This window comes from Diplodia corticola (assembly GCF_001883845.1).
Source record: "Diplodia corticola strain CBS 112549 chromosome Unknown scaffold15, whole genome shotgun sequence".
NCBI classification, from domain to species: domain Eukaryota; kingdom Fungi; phylum Ascomycota; class Dothideomycetes; order Botryosphaeriales; family Botryosphaeriaceae; genus Diplodia; species Diplodia corticola.
This window is the reverse complement of record NW_017971494.1, coordinates 50,002-71,716: the sequence shown is the minus strand read 5'-3', so window position 1 is coordinate 71,716 and position 21,715 is coordinate 50,002. Positions and strand designations below refer to the sequence as shown.

The 21,715-nt window shown below is 55.9% G+C and overlaps 6 protein-coding genes across 6 annotated transcripts; 3 read left to right on the top strand and 3 right to left on the bottom strand.

The window, feature by feature from the left end:
- Nucleotides 1–37: 37 nt before the first annotated feature.
- Nucleotides 38–1,534, top strand: BKCO1_1500020 (cop9 signalosome complex subunit 12; the record flags this gene model as incomplete). The annotated part of the gene is made up of 3 exons (XM_020271276.1): nt 38–621; nt 676–1,393; nt 1,451–1,534. The coding sequence occupies 3 exons, from the start codon at nt 38–40 to the stop codon at nt 1,532–1,534; spliced, it is 1,386 nt and encodes a 461-aa protein (XP_020131988.1).
- A 1,802-nt stretch (nt 1,535–3,336) lies between these two features.
- On the bottom strand, nt 3,337–5,182 carry BKCO1_1500019 (adenosine deaminase family protein; the record flags this gene model as incomplete). Its single annotated transcript, XM_020271274.1, has 3 exons — nt 3,337–4,058; nt 4,115–4,987; nt 5,044–5,182. The coding sequence occupies 3 exons, from the start codon at nt 5,180–5,182 to the stop codon at nt 3,337–3,339; spliced, it is 1,734 nt and encodes a 577-aa protein (XP_020132067.1).
- A 676-nt stretch (nt 5,183–5,858) lies between these two features.
- BKCO1_1500018 (autophagy-related protein 2) lies at nt 5,859–12,341 on the top strand (the record flags this gene model as incomplete). Its single annotated transcript, XM_020271273.1, has 3 exons — nt 5,859–6,020; nt 6,081–11,291; nt 11,355–12,341. 3 exons carry the CDS (start codon nt 5,859–5,861, stop codon nt 12,339–12,341), a joined length of 6,360 nt encoding a protein of 2,119 aa, XP_020132066.1.
- Nucleotides 12,342–13,570: 1,229 nt separating this feature from the next.
- On the bottom strand, nt 13,571–17,125 carry BKCO1_1500017 (cu2+-exporting atpase; the record flags this gene model as incomplete). Its single annotated transcript, XM_020271272.1, has 1 exon — nt 13,571–17,125. One exon carries the CDS (start codon nt 17,123–17,125, stop codon nt 13,571–13,573), a length of 3,555 nt encoding a protein of 1,184 aa, XP_020132073.1.
- A 988-nt stretch (nt 17,126–18,113) lies between these two features.
- Nucleotides 18,114–19,079, top strand: BKCO1_1500016 (pci domain-containing protein; the record flags this gene model as incomplete). The annotated part of the gene is made up of 2 exons (XM_020271261.1): nt 18,114–18,351; nt 18,454–19,079. 2 exons carry the CDS (start codon nt 18,114–18,116, stop codon nt 19,077–19,079), a joined length of 864 nt encoding a protein of 287 aa, XP_020132072.1.
- Nucleotides 19,080–19,858: 779 nt separating this feature from the next.
- Nucleotides 19,859–21,715, bottom strand: BKCO1_1500015 (dna repair protein; the record flags this gene model as incomplete). The annotated part of the gene is made up of 1 exon (XM_020271250.1): nt 19,859–21,715. One exon carries the CDS (start codon nt 21,713–21,715, stop codon nt 19,859–19,861), a length of 1,857 nt encoding a protein of 618 aa, XP_020132075.1.

The following is a 21,715-nucleotide window of genomic DNA, read 5'->3' as shown; positions in this document are numbered from 1 at the left end:
CGGCTTGCAGTGATCAGCGCCACCCATCAATCCCATCATGGACGCCATTCTTGGCGAATTCAAGCGCGCCTTTGCTAATGCCAACGGCTACGGCGTCGCTGCAACCATCACCCCCGTTCCGCCGCCCAGCGCTGCAGGCCTCCTCTATGCCTTTCACCGCAGTACCACCTCGGCCAGTGTCCAGCATGACCTCCGGCACCGCCTTGCTTCAAACAATAACATTGGGCTGACAAAGGCCGAGATTGGTGCTTGGACCGAGGTCTACGTTGCATACTGGGCCGCACTGGGTGACATACTGAGCGCTGAAGAGACGTCATACCAAGGTCAGAGGGATGGCGACTGGCCCAAGGCGTACGATACATGGAAGGGGGTTGTCAATGCCCTCATCAAAGGCTACTCGGCCGGCCACTTTCCCGCTTGGACCATTCCTTGCCTTTATGTCGGCGCCAAATTCCTCCGCATCTTCGCCATCAAAGCTGACGAGAGTCTCGCTCAAGCGAAGGGAAAGAGTTTCAATGCTGGGTTTTCAGATGACATCACAGATACGATGGGCAAGAACGACAAGTTGGAGGACGCTGCCAGAAATATCAACCGCATGTTCGGCTTGTGCATCAGCGATCGGTATGTGCAGCACCACGACGGCGCGCCGAGCCTCAATATTGATACAAAGTCCAGCGAACCCTTAGAAGAATCCCGCAAATGGGCACTCTACTACATCGCCAACATCCTCTTCAAGACTTACTTTAAGCTGAACGCCGTTAGCCTTTCGAAGAACATCCTGCGTTCCCTGCACGCCGCCAGAGGTGATATGCCGCCGTTCAGCGCCTTTCCAAAGTCTCACCAGGTGACATTCAAATACTACAGTGGTGTCCTGAGCTTCCTCGACGAGGACTACAAGCAAGCAGAGGAACATCTCACCGAGGCTTGGCGACTCTGTCATAGGGATGCTAGAAAGAATCGCCAACTGATCCTGACATACTTGATCCCTTGCCATCTTCTCACTACTCATACACTTCCAACACAGCGGTTGCTGGAGCCGTACCCCCGCTTGCAGCAGCTCTTCACCCCTCTTGCAACCTGCATCAAGAAGGGCGATCTGGCGGGCTTTGACGCTGCTCTTGTTGCTGGTGAAGATGAGTTCGTCAAACGGCGCATCTACTTGACTCTGGAGCGCGGCCGTGACATCGTCCTGCGAAATTTACTTCGCAAGGTCTTCATCGTCGGAGGCTTCGAGCCGCCGAAGGAGGGCCAAACTGAGAAAGACAAGATCCGGCGAACGAGAATTCCGATTGCTGAGTTCGGCGCTGCTCTCAATCTGAGCATGGCTAGGCGTGATGGAGAGGCCCTCGACAATGACGAAATAGAGTGCCTACTCGCAAATATGATCTACAAGGTAAGTTCATCCGGTATGAAGGGGGTATCACGTTCCGCGCTGATTGACCTTGCGTAGAACTTAATGAAGGGCTATATATCTCGCGAGTACGGCAAGGTCGTTCTCAGCAAAGCTGGCGCATTCCCTGGTACCGGCGTATGAACTGGCACCCGAGAGCACGTTACGCAAAAATTTCCGGCCTAAGAGCACCCGAATAATATCATATTGCACCGCCCCTATTCGTGCGCTCACGGCTCAACTCTGGAGCCATTGTAGCCAACTCAATAGAGTCGACTAGCCATGTCGGTATGTCGGTATGTCGGGAGAAGATTGAGGCTCAAAGGGGTCTTCTAGTTCGTGTCGATTGCGCTGAGCACAAGGTCGGGGGACCTAGAGAGCCAAGCAACCGTCAGGCAGTTTTTCCGACGCAGAGACGATCCGACAACTAGAAATAAACATCAGTTTTCAACGTTCTGAGGCTAGTTTAGAGGGCGCATCCGAGCACTGCTACTTATGCGTTTAATTACCACAGGACACGGCTCGTATAGGCGACTTTGTCAGAGATCAAATGCGGTGAGACACCACCCTCGTAAACGCAGGATCCCTATTGTTTCCCCCGGCCCGTTCCCGCTCCTAACATACATGAGACATTCGACCATTCGTGAGTGGATTCATGGTTCGACGAGTGATGAAACGTTTCATGCCTTTCTTCAGGAATGGCTGCGATGGCCGGCGCAGCGTTTGCAGATCCTTTCAAAACGTACTTTCGGCATCCCTGTGCGCTGCTGTCTATCAAGCTAATCTTATAACCTTTTCTTAAGCTTTTTTCCTCTTATTAATTCCGTCAAGCTTTGATACATATTACAGCAGCTATACCTAGTCTCTCAAAGAAGACGTTCCTCCTCACCCTTGCCGGAAACGCCGCCGCGCAGTACAGCGTGCGCTTCGGCCCCTGCCACTCCCTCGAAGCCGAGACGATGCTGTGTCCTGGCAAGATGCCCGATCCGCGACAAGACCGAATGGTGCTTTGGCCGGGCATGGGCACGAGCATCGTGAGCTCGAGCACCGAGACTACAGCGTGAGTACCTCGTTGACTGTCGGTCTTGACGGATTCAAATGGGTCGTGCTTTTTTTTTTTGGGCATGCAATGCGGCAGTAGGTACGAGTGGTCAGTGGTGCATTTTTGCGAGCACGTACACCGGCGACACGCAACTTAGTGGTGACGCGAAGCCCATGTCTGCCAACCGAGGAGTCGCAATCAACTGTAAACGACACTCTTTTGTGTCTGTGAACGTGCTTTGTTGGCTCATTTCCTCCTTAGACAAGTAAGATGAAGCGTCGGGTAATTCCACGCAGGCCGTCATCATCGAGGGAGAAATCGTTTCGACACTCTCGACTGCTTCTGGCAAGATTCAGGGCTGGGACACAGCCGTAGAGTGCCAGGATGAGTGCAGTGAGATTGTGGATGCTCACAGCAAGCTCCTGGCACCTCTCAATCATCATTGAGAACTTCTGCCGATGGCCAGAGCGTACCAAAACACTACTATCAAGTTGGCGGAGCGGAGTTCTTGTAGATGTTTGAGTTGTGATTTGGATATATATGCACCGGGATAATGGGATATCTCTCCCCCACTGACACCAAGGACCCCACGCGACTGCGGCCATGATCTATGAAACATCCAAGGCATAGAGAGGCCGTGATTAGATGATACAAGATGTGTGATGATACAATATATATTAAAACATCGACTGTGCAAGGGGAGGAGCCCGCCTGAGTGAGAAACCAAGGTTCCGCAAGGAAGGAAACGTATTGAAGAGCAAACCAAACGACAGAAATGAAAACCCCTGGCACCAGCTGACCTGTTCCCCAAACCTAGCAATCCAACCTTCTAACAACCTTCGCGCCGCTTGCCTTATCATTCCCAACGTTGAACGGCATGTCTAGATGTTGCGTATAGCATCGTTCACTCCTCAGGACTGAGGTCCTCATCAACGCCAAACTCCTGCACAATCCACAGACAGAACTTTTCCCATGATGCAATCCACTCTTTCAGCCTCTGTGCTCGCACGCCACTTCCAAGAGCACCGACTTTGATATCCTCTTGCCACTCTTTCTGAGAGCAGTCCTCAAAGTTGGCCCACCTCACGCTATTCTCCGCCAACGATCCGAGGCCGGCAAGTCCGAGGTTCTCCCAGCCCTGAAGCGCCTGCCAGAAATCGTGCGTCATCCCGCTAGTTCCTTGGCCCAAGATCGACGGGTCATCGTTGCAAAGGGAAACGTTCACGCCACGCGCGAGGAGAGCCGGCAGCGGGTGTGACATGATGGAACCGGTCAAGCGGAGCACCTCGTTGGACACGGGACAGCTCTCAATCAGAATCTTCTTTTGCTTGATCATGTCGATGAGAAGTGGATGCTTGAAAAGCGAGAACCCGTGGCCGATCCGTCTTGTACCGAGCAGGACCGCGTCGAACAAGTTTTCGTCGGTGGTATCGCCGTCTCCTAGCGTCTCGCCAGCATGGAAGAAGAATGGCACATCCACACCAGATTCCATACAGCGCTTCTTGAACCAGAACAGTTCAGGAAGGAGGTCCTGAAGCGGTCGTCCGGTATCCTCTTGGCCTACCAGATCGTAGCCTCCAATCAGTTCAGGAAATTTGACCTTACTCTCAACACAACACTTCATGCCTGGCACCAGAGTTAGAGGGCTACAGATGGAGTGGATTGTAGCTCGAGCCACTTACTCTCAACAATGCGGCGTTTGTTAAGAACTCTGGGAGTAGTCCAAATGAACCGGGCACCCCAGAAGCCCTTGCCCTCGTCCGAAGCCTTGAACTTCTCCACTTCCTCACCAAACGCCTCGAAAAACCCGTCGTGGTTGGGCGCAACCTCCTCGGATCTCTCGGGCCGCCAGGGATTGACAAAAACGGCTCGCACGTCTACCCACCGCACACCGTCGGCATAGAGGTTTTGGAGCATCTTCCGTATATACCGGCGGAAAAAGGGTTCATAGAAGATCAGACTCGCAAGGATGGGGAAACATGATGCAAACTTCCGCCATACATCATTGACGCCGTAATGATGCTTCAAGCATTCGTCAGAGGTGATCATCGTCCGCTTTTTGACCCATTCCCTGAAGCCGTCGCGGCCACCATTGGGGAAGGAGTCGGCAGCAGCTTCTAGTGGAATCGGCGTCTTCGGTTCGTAAGAGCCCGACCATATGGAGGCGCGTCCCTCTTTGGAAAGCTTGGTGTAGGTAAAGAAAAACGGGGCCTTGGCACGGCTGGCTTCGTCGGAAAGACTCTGGTCGGACCAAACGTGGATACCGTCCAGGCTGAAGGCCTCGTCGAGCATCCAGTCCAGCTCGACCATGGCCTCCAGATGGCAGTGCAGCAGAGCGCCCTTGGGCATGCGGCGCACAATCTGCCACAGCTTGCTCCTCTCCATGCGCTCCTTGGCGAGCGAGAACATCATGCCGGGGAAGACATCGCCGTCGTCGAGCAAGGTGTTCTCGTAGTCCTTGGTCCATAGGGTCTGCTGCTCTTCGAAGCGAATCTGATCGACAATGGAGCAGGCCTCGAAGGCCGTGGGCGACAGACTGTCGCGGAAGAAGCGGTCTGACCACGTTTGTCAGACCCTCTTCTACTCATCGATTCTGGCAATGATCACCAACCGCTTCGCTGTTTCTTTTCCTCTTGGACGAGCTTGTCGCGGCCGTCGAGGTACTTCTGGATGAAGGCGTCCTCCAGGCGCGGCACGCCTAGCTGCTGCAGCCAGGCAGCGTCGTCGTCCTGCACGGATGCGCAGTCCATAGTTACTGACTCGGCCGCGGGGAGCTCGCTGCGGGTGGACCTAGAGCCTGGCGCTCAGTGGCTGCAGGGAGCGGTGATGTGGAGTCGATTGTCGGCTTGGGCGAAATGCCGGGCGGTCAGAGGGATTTGAGCAGTTGAGGGAGCGGAAAAGGGGCATGGGGGGGCGCGTTCGCGACCGCGGGGAGGCGCGTGCATGGGCGGTGCTAGGGCGCGGGCGCGGGTGCAGCCCGCTGCGGCTGGGGCAGCGAGCCAGCGCGTCATCAGCCAGTTTGATAGCGCTTATCGCCGGCCGAGACACTGAGCACGCGTGCCCGTGACACGCTCGAGTCTGGTGCTGCTTCGGTCTCGTTGCTGGCTCACCTGCGCCCGACACCCCAAGACCAAACAAGAGCTGCCACCGCGCCAGCTCAAGCCCGCCCGCCGCCTGCCAGCCCTGGCTCTAGCCCGCGCCCTGCCCGCACCTCTCGCCATTCCCCTGCGCCCAACGCATGCCCGCTTAATGTCGCCCACCGACATCACCTCGCATCCGCCGCATGGCCACAGCTAGAGCTTCCACGCTCGCCGCCGCCGCCGCCGCCGCTCGCCAGCCCACCGAGCCGCGTCCTCCGCCTGCCGCTGCGCTACCAGCCTCTCCCAACGCGCGCCGTGGCGCCCGCATCACCGCCTCGCAGTCGCCATGGCCTTTCTACTACCACCCTCGGTCAAGCAGCGCCTTCTGCGCTTCGCCCTCTCCAAAGTCGACCTTATCGACGACACGGCCATCGACCTGGACAAGTTCAACTTCAGCTGGGGCAGGACCAGCGTGATTACCTTGCCCAAGGTCCCGCTCAAGGCTGCGGTGCGTGAAGACTTTCGTCGGGCGATGCACTGACATCATGCTAACTCCAACTTTCGGTAGAAACTAACCTCCTTCCTGCCGCTGCCGCCCAACTTTCAAGTTGGCGAGGCCTACGTGAATGACCTCCGCATCACCGTCCCCGCCAACCTGCAGGGCGTGTCCATAGATACTTCCGGCATCGTCGTCAAGGGGAAATTATCACAGGACGGCGATGAGGATGCGAGCCATACGAGGCACACGTCCGCTAAAGGCACCGGCTCAGACGCTATACCAACCGCCGAAGATCTGGCAAAGTCGTTCATACAGGAAGAGTCGGCCGAGGAAAGGAGACAGCTCGAAGCTGCCATCCACTCCCAGTCGCAGCATCTACACCAGGACCCCTTCACCGGATCGAGCGTGTACAGCGACGATGTCGATGAGTCGGAGCTGGGTATGGGTGTCGGCTTGACTGTGCCAGACTATCTGACCAACTACCTTCATCTCATGGAGGATACCGTGCAGCTCTCCGTTGGCGATATCGAGCTTCATGTGGAGACCGAAATCCCTTCCGAGGGCTGGGAAGATGACGAACCCGTTCAGGCAGACCTTGTTATCCACATCGGAGGCATCGAGGTTGAGGGACTGACTGTGGGTGGGCCTGAGGCGCCATTTTCGCCTGAGCAGCAGTCGCAGACAAGGCCGGGAAAACGCAAGATCACTCTGAAAGCATTATCCGCTGGGGTTCTTCTGGACGAACAGAGCATGGCGAGGAGCAGGATCGCGTCGTCGCTTGCTGCGTCTTCAACCGCGAGTAGGATTGCCCGGTCTGATTCAATCAGCCACTCTGCTCATGCGGCGGAAAACCCGGTCGCCGCAAGCCCGGTTACCACAAGTCCGGTCGCCACAAGTCCGGTCGCCACAAGTCCGGTGGTCGCCACAATGTCTCCAGCCCCGCGAAGTCGCTCGCCGTCAGCCACATCTGGATCACTACCTTCCCCGCAGTCCAGCCAACAATTCCCAGATATGGCTGCATCGATCATGACGACAGATGCGGATAGGTTCGCTGATGCTGAAGATGAGGACCATGCTCCCGCCAACCCAAGCATGACTTCGTCGGCAACATCTGGTGATTTTGGCCAGCAAAGCTTGTATGGTGATGAGTCGATCCTCCAATTCGGCGTGGACAATGGCGTCTTTGATACAAATATCGAAGGAGAAGAAAGCCCTGTTCAGAGCCGCGGGAGCTTGTATGGCCTGGAACGATCAAATGCGGGTGCACATCAAGCACGTGCTGTCTTCTCTGGTAGCAATTCACTGCCTGGTCGGCTTCCAGATGACCATGGACAAATTCAAGTCGACAACGATGGAAGCTACACGTCCAAGTCTCAGCCTATGCCCGAGCATGTGCGTTCAGATTCTCATGCAGGACATCGCGACGAGAATGTTGCGATCCACAGTCCTCCGAGCCCCGAGAACACTAGCACATCCGATCGCTCAACAAGCACGTCCCCTTCACCAGCATCCTCCTCGCAAGGTGATCTTGCGGAGTCAAAACTGTTCAGCCACGAAGAGGCCGAGAGCATGTATATGAGCGCAATCGATGATGGGTCTTCTCAATCAAGCAGATCCTTCCATATGCCCGGCGCGTGGGACACTTCAAGTGTGACCAGCAATGACTCGGATCGCATTTATCAACCGCCAACCTCGGCCGCCCCTGCCTCTCTTGACCCGATTGTCGAAAGAGACGACGGTTGCGAGACCCCTAGGCCTGGCAGCCGCATTGGCGCTGATCCGGCCACGCCTAGCGAAGGTAAGGACGATCTGTCTACGAAGGCTTTCGTTCCGCTCTTGGATATTGATACCATTTCCGCGTGGGTACCCGGTCACCAAACTGCTCAGGACGTTGATCATGCGGACCCACTTGAATATTCCGATCAACCAAGTCGCTCCAAAGTCGCCTTCGCGGACGATTCTATCTTTCACGATGTGCCTGGTGCCTTCTCACAATACGCGGCATCTACTGCAAGGTCTAGACCGTCAGCTAGTATCATGCGTGAGTCGCGTAGATTACCCACTCAGCATCGATCGGCAATGCCCAGTGCGGAAGCACCGAAGAACAACGGAGCGGAGCGGTCGAGCCACGAGATCGAGGTTTCAGTCGGCAATGTACGGCTTCAAGTAGACGTAGAGACCGTACACCTGGCCATGCGTCTCGTTAAGTTAATCCAGCAAGTGTTCGGAGCCTCCTCTGCGGTGGATACTCCCAAAGAGCCCTCCAAGGGTGCTAGAATCACAGGGGATGAGGCCGAGTCGGACCCTGGCGGGATTGCACTCAAGTTCAGTATGGAGAGTCTACGGATTGCTCTGCTCAAAGAGGTCTCAAGCCAAAGCGTGGCCACCAACAAACCTATGGGTGCCCTGCGTCACGCTGAGTGGGATTCGAATGAAATCTTCCTGCAGTTGCAAGGCCGGGATCTCAGCGCTACGTGCGAGACCAAACGCGGTTCTCCGAGGGCAAATCTGAAAATAGGGACCTTCTCGCTCGGATTCAATGATGGCGACATTCTCAGTTTCCGGCCGGGAACAGGATTAGATGAGACGACTATGGATATCACCAAGCCTATCGAAACCGACATCTCAGTTGCCTACAGACACGAGAGTGGAGACCAGCGCATTGAAGTGTCAACCCTGCCAATCAATGTTTCCTTGGATGTTCAAAAGTTGGATGACACATTTGCTTCCTACGGCGGCTTCAGCGGAGTCCTGAAGATTGGCAATCACATCAAGTCGACATGCATTCTACCACCGCCTACATCTAAGAACCAACCCACACCTAAAGTTGTCCCCGATGCCGAAGTAGAAGCACCATTCCCAAAGGTTGACGCACGCTTCGCGGGCCTCAACTTTGCGCTTCAAGGAGAGACATGCAGTTTGCTGCTGGAAACCAGCACTATTCGCACGTCTGTACGCAAAGGTGGCGTCCGACTCAGCATCAAACATACAAAGGTGACGGGTCCTCATATGACTAGTTCGGCAGTGTTGTCAAACAAGCCTCCACTAGACGTTGAGATTGATGGTGTCCGCCTGGACTACGCTTTCATCCCGGCAGAGGCTGATTTGTCTGACCTCCTTTCGCTGATCACTCCAACCGACTTCAAATACGAGGCTGACGACGATATCCTCATCGATACACTGCTGTCTCAAAGACGGAAGGGTTCGTTGGTAAAGGTCAGAGTTCAAAACTCTGTACGGCTCGCTATCTCCGACCTGGATGGGTTGAAGCAGCTTGAGGCGCTCGGACAAGATGTTTCCAAGCTGTCCAGTGTCGCTAAGCTTCTGCCGGATGATGAGCGTCCTGGGATTCTTGCCATGATTGAGCTGGCCGACTGCAAGATCGATGTCATGGTAAATGACCGGATCGGGCAGCTCACTCTGCACTGCAGTCAAGTGCGCGTCGCTCACGTTGGCTTACCCGCTTTACTTGCACTTTCAGTTAGAAAAATCGAAGCTGAGCGTAATGGCTCGGAGTTGGTGGTGACCGAGGTTACTGAAGTCGATGGCCGAGAAGCTACTGTACCAATGATCATGGCACGCTGGCTGGGAGACGACATGGAACCCACCCTAAAAGTCAAGCTGTTCAACCTTGTCCTTGACTATCGGGTCACCACCATCATGGCTCTATTGGACCTCTCAGAAGACTGCACAGCAGATGATGTAGCCCTCGGCATGGCCTCCTCCGTTGCAACGATTAAGCGGGCACCATCACCTGAGATTACGAGACAGTCGTCCACTGCCAGTGAGAAAACGGGGCCACCATCTCGACCAATGAACCTTGACTTACTCTTGCGTGACTGCGCGATCGGCCTGAATCCTCACAAGAGCCGTGCAAAGGCTCTCCTCGTCCTCTCCGACACCCGGTTCACTGGATCCCTCGTCCAGGATGAGGCAATGACGGCCTGTCTTGATGTAAGAAAAGCGTCTCTTCTGGTGATCGATGATGTGGACCGCCTGCAAATAGACGAAACAGAGGATGCGAGGCCTTCACATGCAGAACTCGGGACCCCTCAAGTTCACAGTCTCTGTCGCTGGGGCTTTGTCTCGGTTGGGACCACATCCAAAGCCAGAGCCATTGTCAAGATTACCGAGACGGCTGGAGACGGACCCCGGGCAGTGGATGTGGAGTTCAAGAACGACCTCTTCGTCATGGGCAGTTGCGCCGATTCGACGCAGACCCTTATCTCAGTCTTAGGCGGGCTAGCGCCACCGCAGCCGCCTTCCAAGGAAATCCAGTACAGGACAAAGGTTGAGCCGGTCATGGACATGATGGCTTCCCTCGTTGGAGACAATTTCAAGGCTCCTGCAGGAGAGCATCTCCATCAGGATCAAGAGATCGTAGTCGACGATGACGACCAAGACCTTCATTTCGCAGGCAGCCTCTACGATCCCAGTCACTTGCCACTGCTTGACGATATGACTGAAGAATCAATTGAGGAATCCATGATTCAGTCTCAGGAGAGAAGTGATCCTGGAGAGCCTACAGAGGAGCTCCAATGGGATGAGGACTTCTTCGGACAATCATCGCCAGATCGTCCAGCTGCTCAAGCTTGGAACTCTCGCAAGAACGAGTATATCGAGTCTAGTGAAGTTCCAGTAGTCAAGAGTCCGCTGACGTTGCGGGTGAAGGATGTTCACTTCATTTGGAACTTGTACGATGGCTACGATTGGCCGAGGACACGCGAGAAGCTTGGCCAGAAGCTTGAGGAGGTGCAGCAGCGTGCGCAGGAGAGACGCGAGAGGGGCTACGACGAAGACGACGGCATGTCCATCGAGGAAGATCTGCTCTTCGGCTCGGTTTACATTGCTCTCCCTGTCAACAACACGCCAGAGGAGAATCGGAGGCAGATCAACCGTGCAATGAGAGGTGGTGACGATACCGCTAGCGAAACCAGCTACGCCACGACCACTGCATCACGGGCAACTGCACGCCCACGCTCAAGAGGCATGCGTCTGAAGCTTGAAAGGGGTCGCCGTCCCAAGATCACCTTTGAACTGAAGGGCATCTCTGCTGATGTTGTGGTTTTTCCTCCGGGCTCCGGAGAAACACAGAACTCTGTTGACGTTCGTGTTGGTGACCTTGAGGTCAACGATCATGTCCCTTCTTCCACTTGGAATAAATTCGTCACTTACGACATGAGCGCTGGAGAACGGCCCCTCGGCTCGCCCATGATCCACCTCGATATGCTGACTGTGCGGCCCGTGGTCAATCTGGCCGCATCGGAACTTGTGATTCGCGTAAGTCATTCCATTCCATACAGCGATATAAGGTTGTTTGATATTAAAAAAAGACACATACAGGTCTCGGTACTTCCCCTACGGCTGCATGTCGATCAGGATGCGCTCGACTTCATCACTCGCTTCTTTGAGTTCAAGGACGATAGAGTCGTTTCCAAAGAGGCACCTGGAGAACAGCCTTTCATTCAACGTCTCGAAGTGCGAACGGTCAAGTTGAAGCTTGATTACAAACCTAAGAAGGTTGACTATGCCGGCCTCCGCTCTGGCCACACGACAGAGTTCATGAATTTCTTGATCCTGGACTGCGCAAACATCACACTCAGGCGATGCATCGTCTATGGAATTTCGGGCTTCGACAAGATCCACAACACTTTGAACGACATCTGGATGCCTGATGTCAAGAGCAACCAGATTCCTCAAATCATGGCAGGCCTCGCTATAGCTCGCCCGGCTGCAAATGTTATGAACGCTGCGAAGAGTATCGTTACTGTTCCCATGGCACAATACAGTAGGGATGGACGTATACTACGCAGCGCGCAGATGGGCGCGGTTGCATTCGCCAAAAACACTACGACAGAGCTTCTGCGCCTTGGTGCGAAGATTTCTATTGGCACCCAAGCCATGATGCAGACCGCCGAAGGCATCCTCTCACCCGTCTCCCCATCTGCTGCATCGTCGACTGCGCAACAGGATGACGGCAACTGGCACGATGTTTCGTCATCCGGTGCCTCGCCAGCGGAAGGGCCCAAGGCTTTCTCTCACTACGCAGACCAGCCCATTGGCGTGCGAGCCGGACTGATCAGCGCACGTCGCCACCTTCAACAGGACTTCGCCTCAGCCCGTGACGCCATCATCGCCATCCCGGGCGAAGTCATGGACAGTGGCAGCGCAACCGGCGCGGCTAAGGCCGTCGTGCGCCACGCTCCGGTCGTGATGCTGCGCCCTTTCACTGGAGTCGCCAAAGCGACCGGGGCGACCCTGTTCGGTGCTGCGAACGCGCTTGATCCGGAGAGCGCGAGGAAGAGGGATGAGAAGTACAAACGTCACTAAACGAGGCCGCGTATAGCACCTTTCCGATCCTGTCGTTCTGAACTTCATGTTTTCTCTTTTTTTTTTCATTTTGAGTAAAGATTTGGATGGATAATGGAGTACTCGATGATCCTTGGTCTACCCGTCCATTACCCTCGTTCTTTACGCCCCTTTATAGCTTTAGACAGGATTTCCTCTTTGCCGGGCCTTTTTCTTTCTCTGCGAATTTTGCGTCAACTTTTCTGCATAGCGACGGTTTTCTCTTTCTGTCTATTTCTTTTCAGCATGAGTCCGAGTCTGCAATACTGCATGCGAGGCGCGCATCTTCGTGACGAGAAGAATGACTATGGGTCATATTTCTCCTTCTCTCATCTCACCGCGCGTGAACGATGAACGGGGTGAAGCGCGACAGACAGCATATCATAGCATAGTGAGTAGTAACACAGCTTCGGTGATGAACATGCCTAGGTGTCAACTTGGATCGGAGGAATTTTGCTCTTTTTTTGGGTTGAGATGTTAGGGGACTTTCTTGATTTTTTTCCACTGGGCATGTCGGAACAGATTGGCACTAAAGGGGGGACTTTAATATAATACCCTCTTGTGAAGAAGTAGTTAGACGATCCGATTATCTCATCTCTGCCTTTTCTTCTTTTTCTTTCTTATTTCCCTTCCTGTTATTGTTGCGCTACTATACCCGCAAGATCAGACCAAGCGCCTTTATTTTTTTTTACCGCTCTCGGTGAGCGACAGACTGCGAAAGTTTCACAACTCGATATTATAGACCAAAGACTGCTGTAGGAAATTGAGAACCATCATCATTATCGGCAGCAGTAATTGGTCCGATTCACATGCAACTAGCTGAGTTAAGCATGTCTAGTTTGAAAATCTTCACACGTTGGATATTGACCAAAGCACTGTACTAATACTCTCTCCTCTTACTTCGTCACAAGCCCTCTTATATATATACAAGATTCCATCTTCCAAGCTCTGACCTCCGAGTCTCATGCATATGTTCAACTCATGTTTGTAAACGACGAAAACAAAAACCAAACGAAATATCGCGGGCCAAGATCGAGGAGAGAACAGAAGAACCAGTGCAGCGGAATAGATAGTTACTTAATCAAAGAAAAAAAAAAACATGAACACGTGCGGATGAACACCTAGCAAATACCGGCTCGCACGACTGACCCTAAACAATATGACATAGTTCTCCATGGGGAACATGAACTAGGGTGGTAGCAGGTCCATCCTTATACTTCACCCATATCGCGCAGCGGGACGGGCGCATACCCAGCTTCCTCCCTCTCCCTCTTCCTCTCGGCCCAGAAGCTCTTAACCCAAGCCACGACGCTAGCGAAGCCGCTGCCGCCGCTCTTCTTTGCGGAGTCCAACGACTTGCCATCGGCGGCCTCGAGCGCCGCGGCGGCGGGGTCGAGGTTCTCGAGGCTCATCCAACGGGGGCGGCGCCACCAGCGCAGGGCGAGCGAGGAGGCGACGACGGATACAGAGGAGCATGCCATGGCGGCGCCGGCGGCCATGGGGTGCAGGGACAGACCCCAGGGCAGGAAGAATCCCATGGCGAAGGGCAGGCCAACGAGGTTGTAGCCACACGCCCATAGCAGGTTGAGCTTGATGCGGCGGAAGATGGTCTGAGACAAGTGCAGCGACGCCGGAATCGAGAGAAGATCGTTGGGTGTCATGAGGACAACCGATGCCGCCTCCATCGCGATGTCGGTACCGGACGCGAGCGAGATGCCGACGGCGGCTGTGGCGAGCGCGGGCGAGTCGTTGATACCATCGCCGACCATGGCCACGACATGGCCCTGGCCGCCTTGCGCGAGCGGTCGTTGGAGTTCTTCGATGATTTCTTGCTTGGTCGAGGGTGTGGCGCTGGCGTACACGTTGGAAGCCGGGATGCCGACCGCCCTGGCGACTGCCAGTGCGGGAGCTTTCTGGTCACCGGTCACGATTGAGGCGCTGACGCCAAGGCGGCGGAGCGCGCGGATTGTTGCGCGGGCGGTAGGCTTAAGGGTATCGGAGAGTGAGATGGTGCCAGTGAAGATGGTGTCAACAGCGGTGTGGATGGTGGTGACGCCGGTGGATCCGAGGCCTTCGTTGCTTTCAGTGTCATTGAATGAGGCGGCAGCTTCCTCGGAAGACGCTGGGACATCAACTCCCTGTGATCGCAGAAAGTCTGCGTTGCCGATAAGAACGCGGTATCTCTTCTGGTCCGGAGAGATAGCGGCCTCAACGTTCGCGGAGATACCCTTTCCAATGGTGGCTTCAAAGTCACCAGCACTACCATCAAGAGCTCCGTCTTCACCAAGTCCGAGGTTGTCCTTTGCAGCCATGACGACAGCGCGTGCAATAGGATGCTCGCTGCTCATCTCGGCAAGGCCGATCAAGGTCCACCACAGGCGCTCCTTGGGCTTCGAGCTGGTCCATCCGCCACGAATATCAGCGCCCGATACGCTCATCTTGCCGACAGTGAGCGTTCCAGTCTTGTCCAGAACGACATGGGTGACTTTCGTAGCCATTTCAAGTGCAGCACCACCCTTGACCAAGATACCTTGCTCTGCGCCAACACCAGTTCCGACCATGACAGCTGTGGGAGTGCTGAGTCCTAGAGCACACGGGCATGCGAAAACGATGACGGAAATGCAAAGCTTGACACAGACCATGAGCCTACCGCCACTGGCGTGGTCCATGAAGACCTTGGGCGGGTTCGGAAGTGCGTGGCTGAGGACCATCCAGGCAACGAACGTTGCCAGGCCGAGGGTGACGATGACCGGGACGAAGTAGCCTGCGACAAGATCGGCGAGGCGCTGAATGGGGGCGCGAGTAGTCTGGGCTTCTTGGACGAGGCGAACGATCTGGGAAAGTTGGGTGTCACGACCTGCACGCGTAACGATGAAGTCCACGCGTCCAGCGCCATTGACCGTGCCCGCCATAAGACCATGACCGTTCTTCTTGAGAATAGGCATTGCTTCACCAGTGACCATACTCTCGTCGACGTAGCTTTCGCCACGAGTGACGGTACCGTCAGCCGGGATCTTGTCACCGGGCTTAAGGATGACGATGTCGCCAACCTCAAGGAGCTCGGTTGGGATGACTTTTTCCTCTGCAGCATTTCCGTTCATGGCAGACTCATCCCTGATGGCCTTCTCATCTTGGCCCCATTCTTCCGCTGCCTTGAGCGCGGCAATGGGATCCGCGTAGATAGTAGCCATAGAGGGAGCGAGGGACATCAGGCGAGAAAGAGCCTTCGAGGTCTGGCCCTTTGCCCGGTTCTCCAAGTAGCGACCGAGAGTGATGAAGGTAATCAGCATGGTGCTGGTGTCGAAGACGGTTGCAGGTTTGGTGTGCGGAGGAGTGAGGAAGGACACAAGCATGGCCGCGACGGAGAAGAAGAAGGCCGCAGAAGTGCCGAGAACAACCAGGACGTCCATTGTCGGAGAGCCATGCTTAAGCGACTTGTAAGCAGACTTGTAGAAGCGCTTACCGATGCCAAACTGAACCGGTATGGTGAGAATAAGACACAGGATATCGCCAAGCCAAAGACCATGCATGAGTTGGCATTTACCGAAGTTCATGAATGGGAGGAACATGGGAATGAACATGCTGATAAGGAAAACAGGGATAGCGAAACATGCCGAAATTTTGAATGCTCTGCGCCATTCCTGAATCTCCTTTGTCTTGGAGAGGGATTCGAGCTGAGCGTTGTTGTCATCCGAATCGGCCACAAGAGCATTGTAGCCTGCTGCTTCCACAGCTTCCACAATCGCCCTTAGGCCGGTGACCGAGGACTTGTGCGTGATGGCGGCTCGAGAGGTTGAGAAGTTTACGGACACAGCCAAGACACCAGGCATTGCCTTCAAAGTGGATTCCAGCTCTTCTGCGGATTTCGCGTCGACCAGTCCGTAGATCTTGAGGTGTTGGGCTGTGCTGCTGGCAGAGGCCTGCACGCTATCCACTGAGGACAGAAGCTTGGCGTCAAAGCCCCTCTCTTCGATGATTTCTGCTATTCTTTCTGGCGAGAGTTTCCGAGGGTCATGTGTGACCACAGCGCGCTCGGCGAGCAGACTGATGTTGAACTGCAGCATCCCATCGAGATCCCTGAAGCCGGACTCGACGGCAGAGGTGCATGCACCGCAGGTCATGCCCTCGATAGCGACGGTGGTGGTGAGGACATTCCCGCGCTTGCCGGAACCTTGGGGCTGGGACTGCGCTAGAGCCTGCTTTGTTTCCAGAAGCTTTGCGTCGAAGCCGGTGTCTTCGATCATTTCCGCAATCTGCTCGGGGCTAAGCATTCCTGGATCATGGTCGATGACGGCGCGCTCCGAGAGCAGCGAAATGTTGAAGTTCTTAACGCCTGCGACGTCCTTGAAGGCGCCTTCGATGGCCGAAGTGCACGCGCCGCAAGTCATCCCTCCCACAGACACGGTCGTCGTCACTAGTCCCTCCGAAGCCGCGTCACTGTCATGGTCCGCAGCACCGCTGGGGCTCTGCGGAAGATCGGTCGAAAGCACCTCGGCGTCAAACCCTCGGTCCTCGATTATCTCCTGAATCCGGTCGGCGGACAGCTTGGTGGGATCGTGCTGGACGACTGCGCGCTCCATGACCAGGCTGACCGAGACATTGCCGGCTCCGTCGACTCCTTGGAATCCGCTCTCGACAGCCGACGTGCAAGCGCCGCAGGTCATGCCGCCGACCTTCAGTGTGGTGGTAGCCATGTGGGTGGTAGAGGCTCGCGGCAACGAGCTGTCGACATCCTGCGTCGACACGGGAAGGTAGGATTTGGCCATGGCGAAAGAGTCGCGGTCGTGAGCCCTTGGGAGGGCTGTTTCGAGACAGGTGGCCAGTGCAAATCAAGACCCAGGCGGTCGCGGTGTCGCAACGGCAGTGGCAGTGGCAGTGGTGGGCGCAGTGGTGGTGGTGGAGAAGTAGACAATGCGCGTGGGCTCCGAGACACAATAAGAAGCCGGGGGCGAGGAGTTAAAGCAGCCACAAAGGCGGCACGCCAGCACCGAAGAGGGCGTTCGAGGATAAACTTAGGACAATGAGTGGGAAGCGGCTGCGGTAAGCTGAAGATACGACCTGCATAAGTCAGCTTCGCGGGACGCGCACTCAGGCTCGCTAGTCCGGGAAGAGTCCGACGCAGCCGGAATGGAAGGTGCTTGACGAGCGCGGGAAGGCGGGCAGGGCTGGTACCGCGGGCGTCAGGCAGGCGGCGCAGGCGGCGCACGTCCAGGCTCACAAAGAACAGTCGCTCGACAATAGGCTGGGGCCGTCGCCGGGACTGGCCACGAGGAAAGAATGGAACGCGATGAGACGCAGTCTGGCTGGCAGCACGAGGCGCAGGCGCCGGCGCACCGTGGCTATTTTACTGCTGCCGTCACCCGCAGTCAGTTGTCGCTTACGCTAATACAGGAGGCCATCTGAGACGACTGATCTCTGGATCTCCGGCGCCTGCCCGAGGAGCCCAGCCCAGCCAGGCTCCTCAAACGCACAGTGCCCCATCTGGCTACTCGTGCTACTCATGCTACCGCCCCAAACTCGCGCCCCTCGACACCTGTCCGCGGGACCCCTGCCGCAACGGCCTGCAGCTGAGTCGCCTCCGCTACCGCCGCCGCCGCCCGTGCACACGTGCGCCCGTTCTGCCACCGCCCGCCGCCTGCGCCATCGACGCTGCTGGCTGAAGGCAGCACGCCGGAGCCGCACAACCATCCATCGCCCCAAACACTCCCGCCGGCCAGCTTCTGACGCCGTGCATCGGCCTCACCCCAGCTCGCCATGGAGCAGACCCGCGCCCTCAACGCCCTCGAGCCCTTCCTGGCCCTCTCCAAGTCAGCCAACTCGCCCCGCGCCGCAGTCGACCTGGTCATCCAAGCTACCTCCGCACCCAACACCTACGTCTTTGCCGAGCTGCTGCAGCAGAGCAACATCCAAGCTCTGCGGGACTCGCCCGAACATGCCAGCTATCTACGTCTTCTCGAGATATTCGCTTGGGGCACCTGGCAAGACTACACCAGTACGCCATCTCGCACTCCCGCATACGTCCAAGCGCAGCTCCCCGCTCCGTTGGTTTTCATAGGAAGATAAGGTTGAGGCTGACTCCCAATTGCTATAACAGCCGCCAAAGACAACCTCCCCACGCTGTCCCCCGCACAAACGCAGAAGCTCAAGCTGCTCTCGCTCCTGCCGCTCGCCGCACAGCCGACGACGCAGTTGACCTACGACCACCTGCGTGCCACGCTCGACGTCGCCACGACGCGCGCGCTCGAGGACCTGCTCATCCAGGCCATCTACTCGCACCTCATCACCGGCTCGCTCGATCCCGCCGCCGCCCGCGTCACCGTCACCTCGGTCGCCCCGCTGCGCGACCTCGCTCCCGGCAGCATCCCCGCCCTCGTCGCCGAGCTGGACGCCTGGCAGGCCCGCTGCGACGGCACCCTCGCCAGCCTCGACGCCGAAATCGCTGCCGTCCGCCGTCGCGCCGCCGCCCGCGAGCACAGGCGCCGCAAGGAAGAGCTGCTGCGCCTGCGCGTCGAGGTCAGCTTTGAGGACAAGTCCAACGCCAAGAGGAGCCATCCGTCCGCCAACAGCGGAGGTAGTCAGCTCGCCGAGGGTGGTGGCGCCGGCGGCGATGCCGATGCGATGGAATTGGACGAGGGCATTGGTGAGGAAGGTGGCGCGTCTAGCGGCGGCAAGGCCTCGAGGGGTGCGAAGCGGACCGCCTTCTCCGGCCGCTCAAGATAAAAGAAGCACACAAAGCTCGTGGAATTTGAACCAAGTCCAGGGTATCTGAATTGCTGAGAGAGACTCGCATCGGGCTGGATCGGATGGGCTTGTCACCATCTCAAAGCGCCAGAGTTTCGGATATGCACTGCCCTCAATTGATGTTGAGCACAGATGGATGAATACAGGATGGCAGGGCTGGGGAAAGGCCACATAACCCACTTGAGACAGGTCCGCAGGCTAGCGACCGCTATAGTTTGCACGATGAGCTATTTACAGTCTAAGGGCTACTTCGATAGACCGGGCTCGACAGCCGCATTGCTACCGGCTGCGCAGTTATTATTTACTATTATGAGAAATGTGATTGACGATCAAGATTCTGTTCTAATATTTTGATTTGATGCTTGAAGAGTTGTCTGGTACGGGATAAGTAAGGCTGTCGTTGAGTCAAGCTGCGCATGTACCGCAGATCAAACTGGGCCTCTCCAATCTTGAACCAGGATAAAAGCTTGATCGTCCTTCCCCGCGTTCGAAAAGCGTGATGGAAAACGCCAAGTTTGAGGAGTGTATCAAGACCTGTCTCTTCCCTAGATGGCATTCTGCTCCTGGAACACCAGATTTCATCCCAATTACAATTCATGCCGAACCACCGCTCCCCCCTTCAGTGTCTACTCCTACCTCGGGGTGGAAGCAAAATCGAGCCAGGTTAATGCCTCGTAACCGGCCCTCCGTGCCGAAAGTGCAAAGGTAAAGAGAGAGAAAGAGGAAAAGAGAAAAAGAAGTAGGAGTTTTCTCCGCAATCAAAGCTCTTCTTCTTCCGCATGCCCATTGCCTGTGCACACAAGCCCGCCGAAGTCAGCCCAGGTCAACCCATTCGAACCCTTCGCCGCTCTAGCCGCCCATGTGCGAATGCTCGGTGACGTTGCTTCTAGCGCGTCTTCCGCGTCTTCCACGTCTTCCACGTCTTCACACACATTCTCCTCATCTCGATCTATTTTCGTGGGAGACCATTGTTCCGGATACGTTGCAGAATCTTTCGCGGGGGATGTGTCCGAAAGACCTGGCGCTTGTCCAGCCTGTGGCGTTCCTTCAAGGCTTTCCTCAAACGATACCAGGACGCTAGATGGAGTGGTTGAAGGTCGACGCATCTCTGCATCAGTAGTAGCAGCAGCTTCTGCAGAAATGCACCTTCTCTTGACATTGCTGCCCTGCTCGTCCGGCGACGCACTATCATCATCACCACTGGATTGCGTTTCCTGTGTTTCTTCCTGCTGCCTTTTATTCCCACTTACCCACCTTTTGCGCCGCTCCTCCCATACATCCATCATCTTCCTATCATGCACGAACACATCGCCCGAGCAGAGGTGCCCAAACAGCGCTCTCATGCCATCTTCCGGCGTCCAACTCTGCTCATTTACCGTGCAGGGGTGGATGTCGTACGGGCGGAAAGCCCCTACCAGCTCGCACAACTCCAAGTAGGACGCGTGTCTCGCCCACGGGAAGGTAATCGTACGCGACTGCGGTCCGTGGGTCAGGTTCCCAGCTGCAGCCGCGGGGCTGGACGTGTTTGAGACGTGTCGCGTTTTGCCGCTTTGAGCGGCGGCAGAAACGGCGAACGTGGGCGCGTCAGATGTGAGGCGTGCCAGCATCTCGACCAACTGATGCAGCGGCATGTCGTCCAGCGCTTCCTGGTCGTCCTGCACATCGCTATCACTGTTGCAGAGACGGATCCTGCTTAGCCCATTTTCCATCGCCGATGTTAGCGTATGGAGAACGTCTGACAACGTATCAGGGACGTCCTCCAGTCTAGATTCGCATAGGTGCATCAGCTGCTCGATCGCAACCCTGTCGTGGGTTTCGAGCTCGTGTACTTGGTCCAGATCTCCTTTGCCACCCCCTACACCAACCTCCGCAACTTCTGTGCCATCACCTAGTCTTGTCACTATGGGTATGATGCGGACCACTTCGGAGTTCTCATTGGTCGCCGGACAAAACGTGCCGTGTTCGCAGCTGTGCAGACGGACGTCCGGGTTGGAGGTTAAACAGCCGACTCTGTGGTGATTTCCTAAACTGAATCCAACCAATGGAGGCGCCTCGCGACATGAAGGCAATTCTGGAGGAGTGACCAGAGAGTTGTACAGGCGCCATCGGTACCTATCGAGATGGACTGAACTGTCGAGATATGAGGATAGCGCAAGCCACACATCCTCGTACCCGAATGTCCAGGCTTCGATGTGAAATACAGTATCCTCAGGGTAGTTTGACACTTTTGTTAGTAGCTCGCGCAGACCTTCATCTTTAGTCGGAAACTCCCGGTTGAACCGAGACCTGCTCGCATAGGTAGTGTCGAGATAGATTTTATCAAGGCGCCTATGCCCTGATGCGTAGGGGAGAAGCACGGGACTTCGCGTCAGTGAATTTATCCACCACGTCTCTGCCCTGATGTCACCGGTGTAAAGAATGGCTTGACCGTGACCCTGAATAAGAAACATTACCGCGCCAACGCAATGGTTGGCGTCAAAGAGGGTGACTTGGATCTCATTGCCAGGCGAAAGTTCGATGGCTGTGGGAGTTTCTAGCGGAATCGTCTTCAGAAGCTTCTTCAAGTGTTTGTATGTTTGTCTGCGAGACTCGAGGATTCCCTTGGCGAAGTTCAT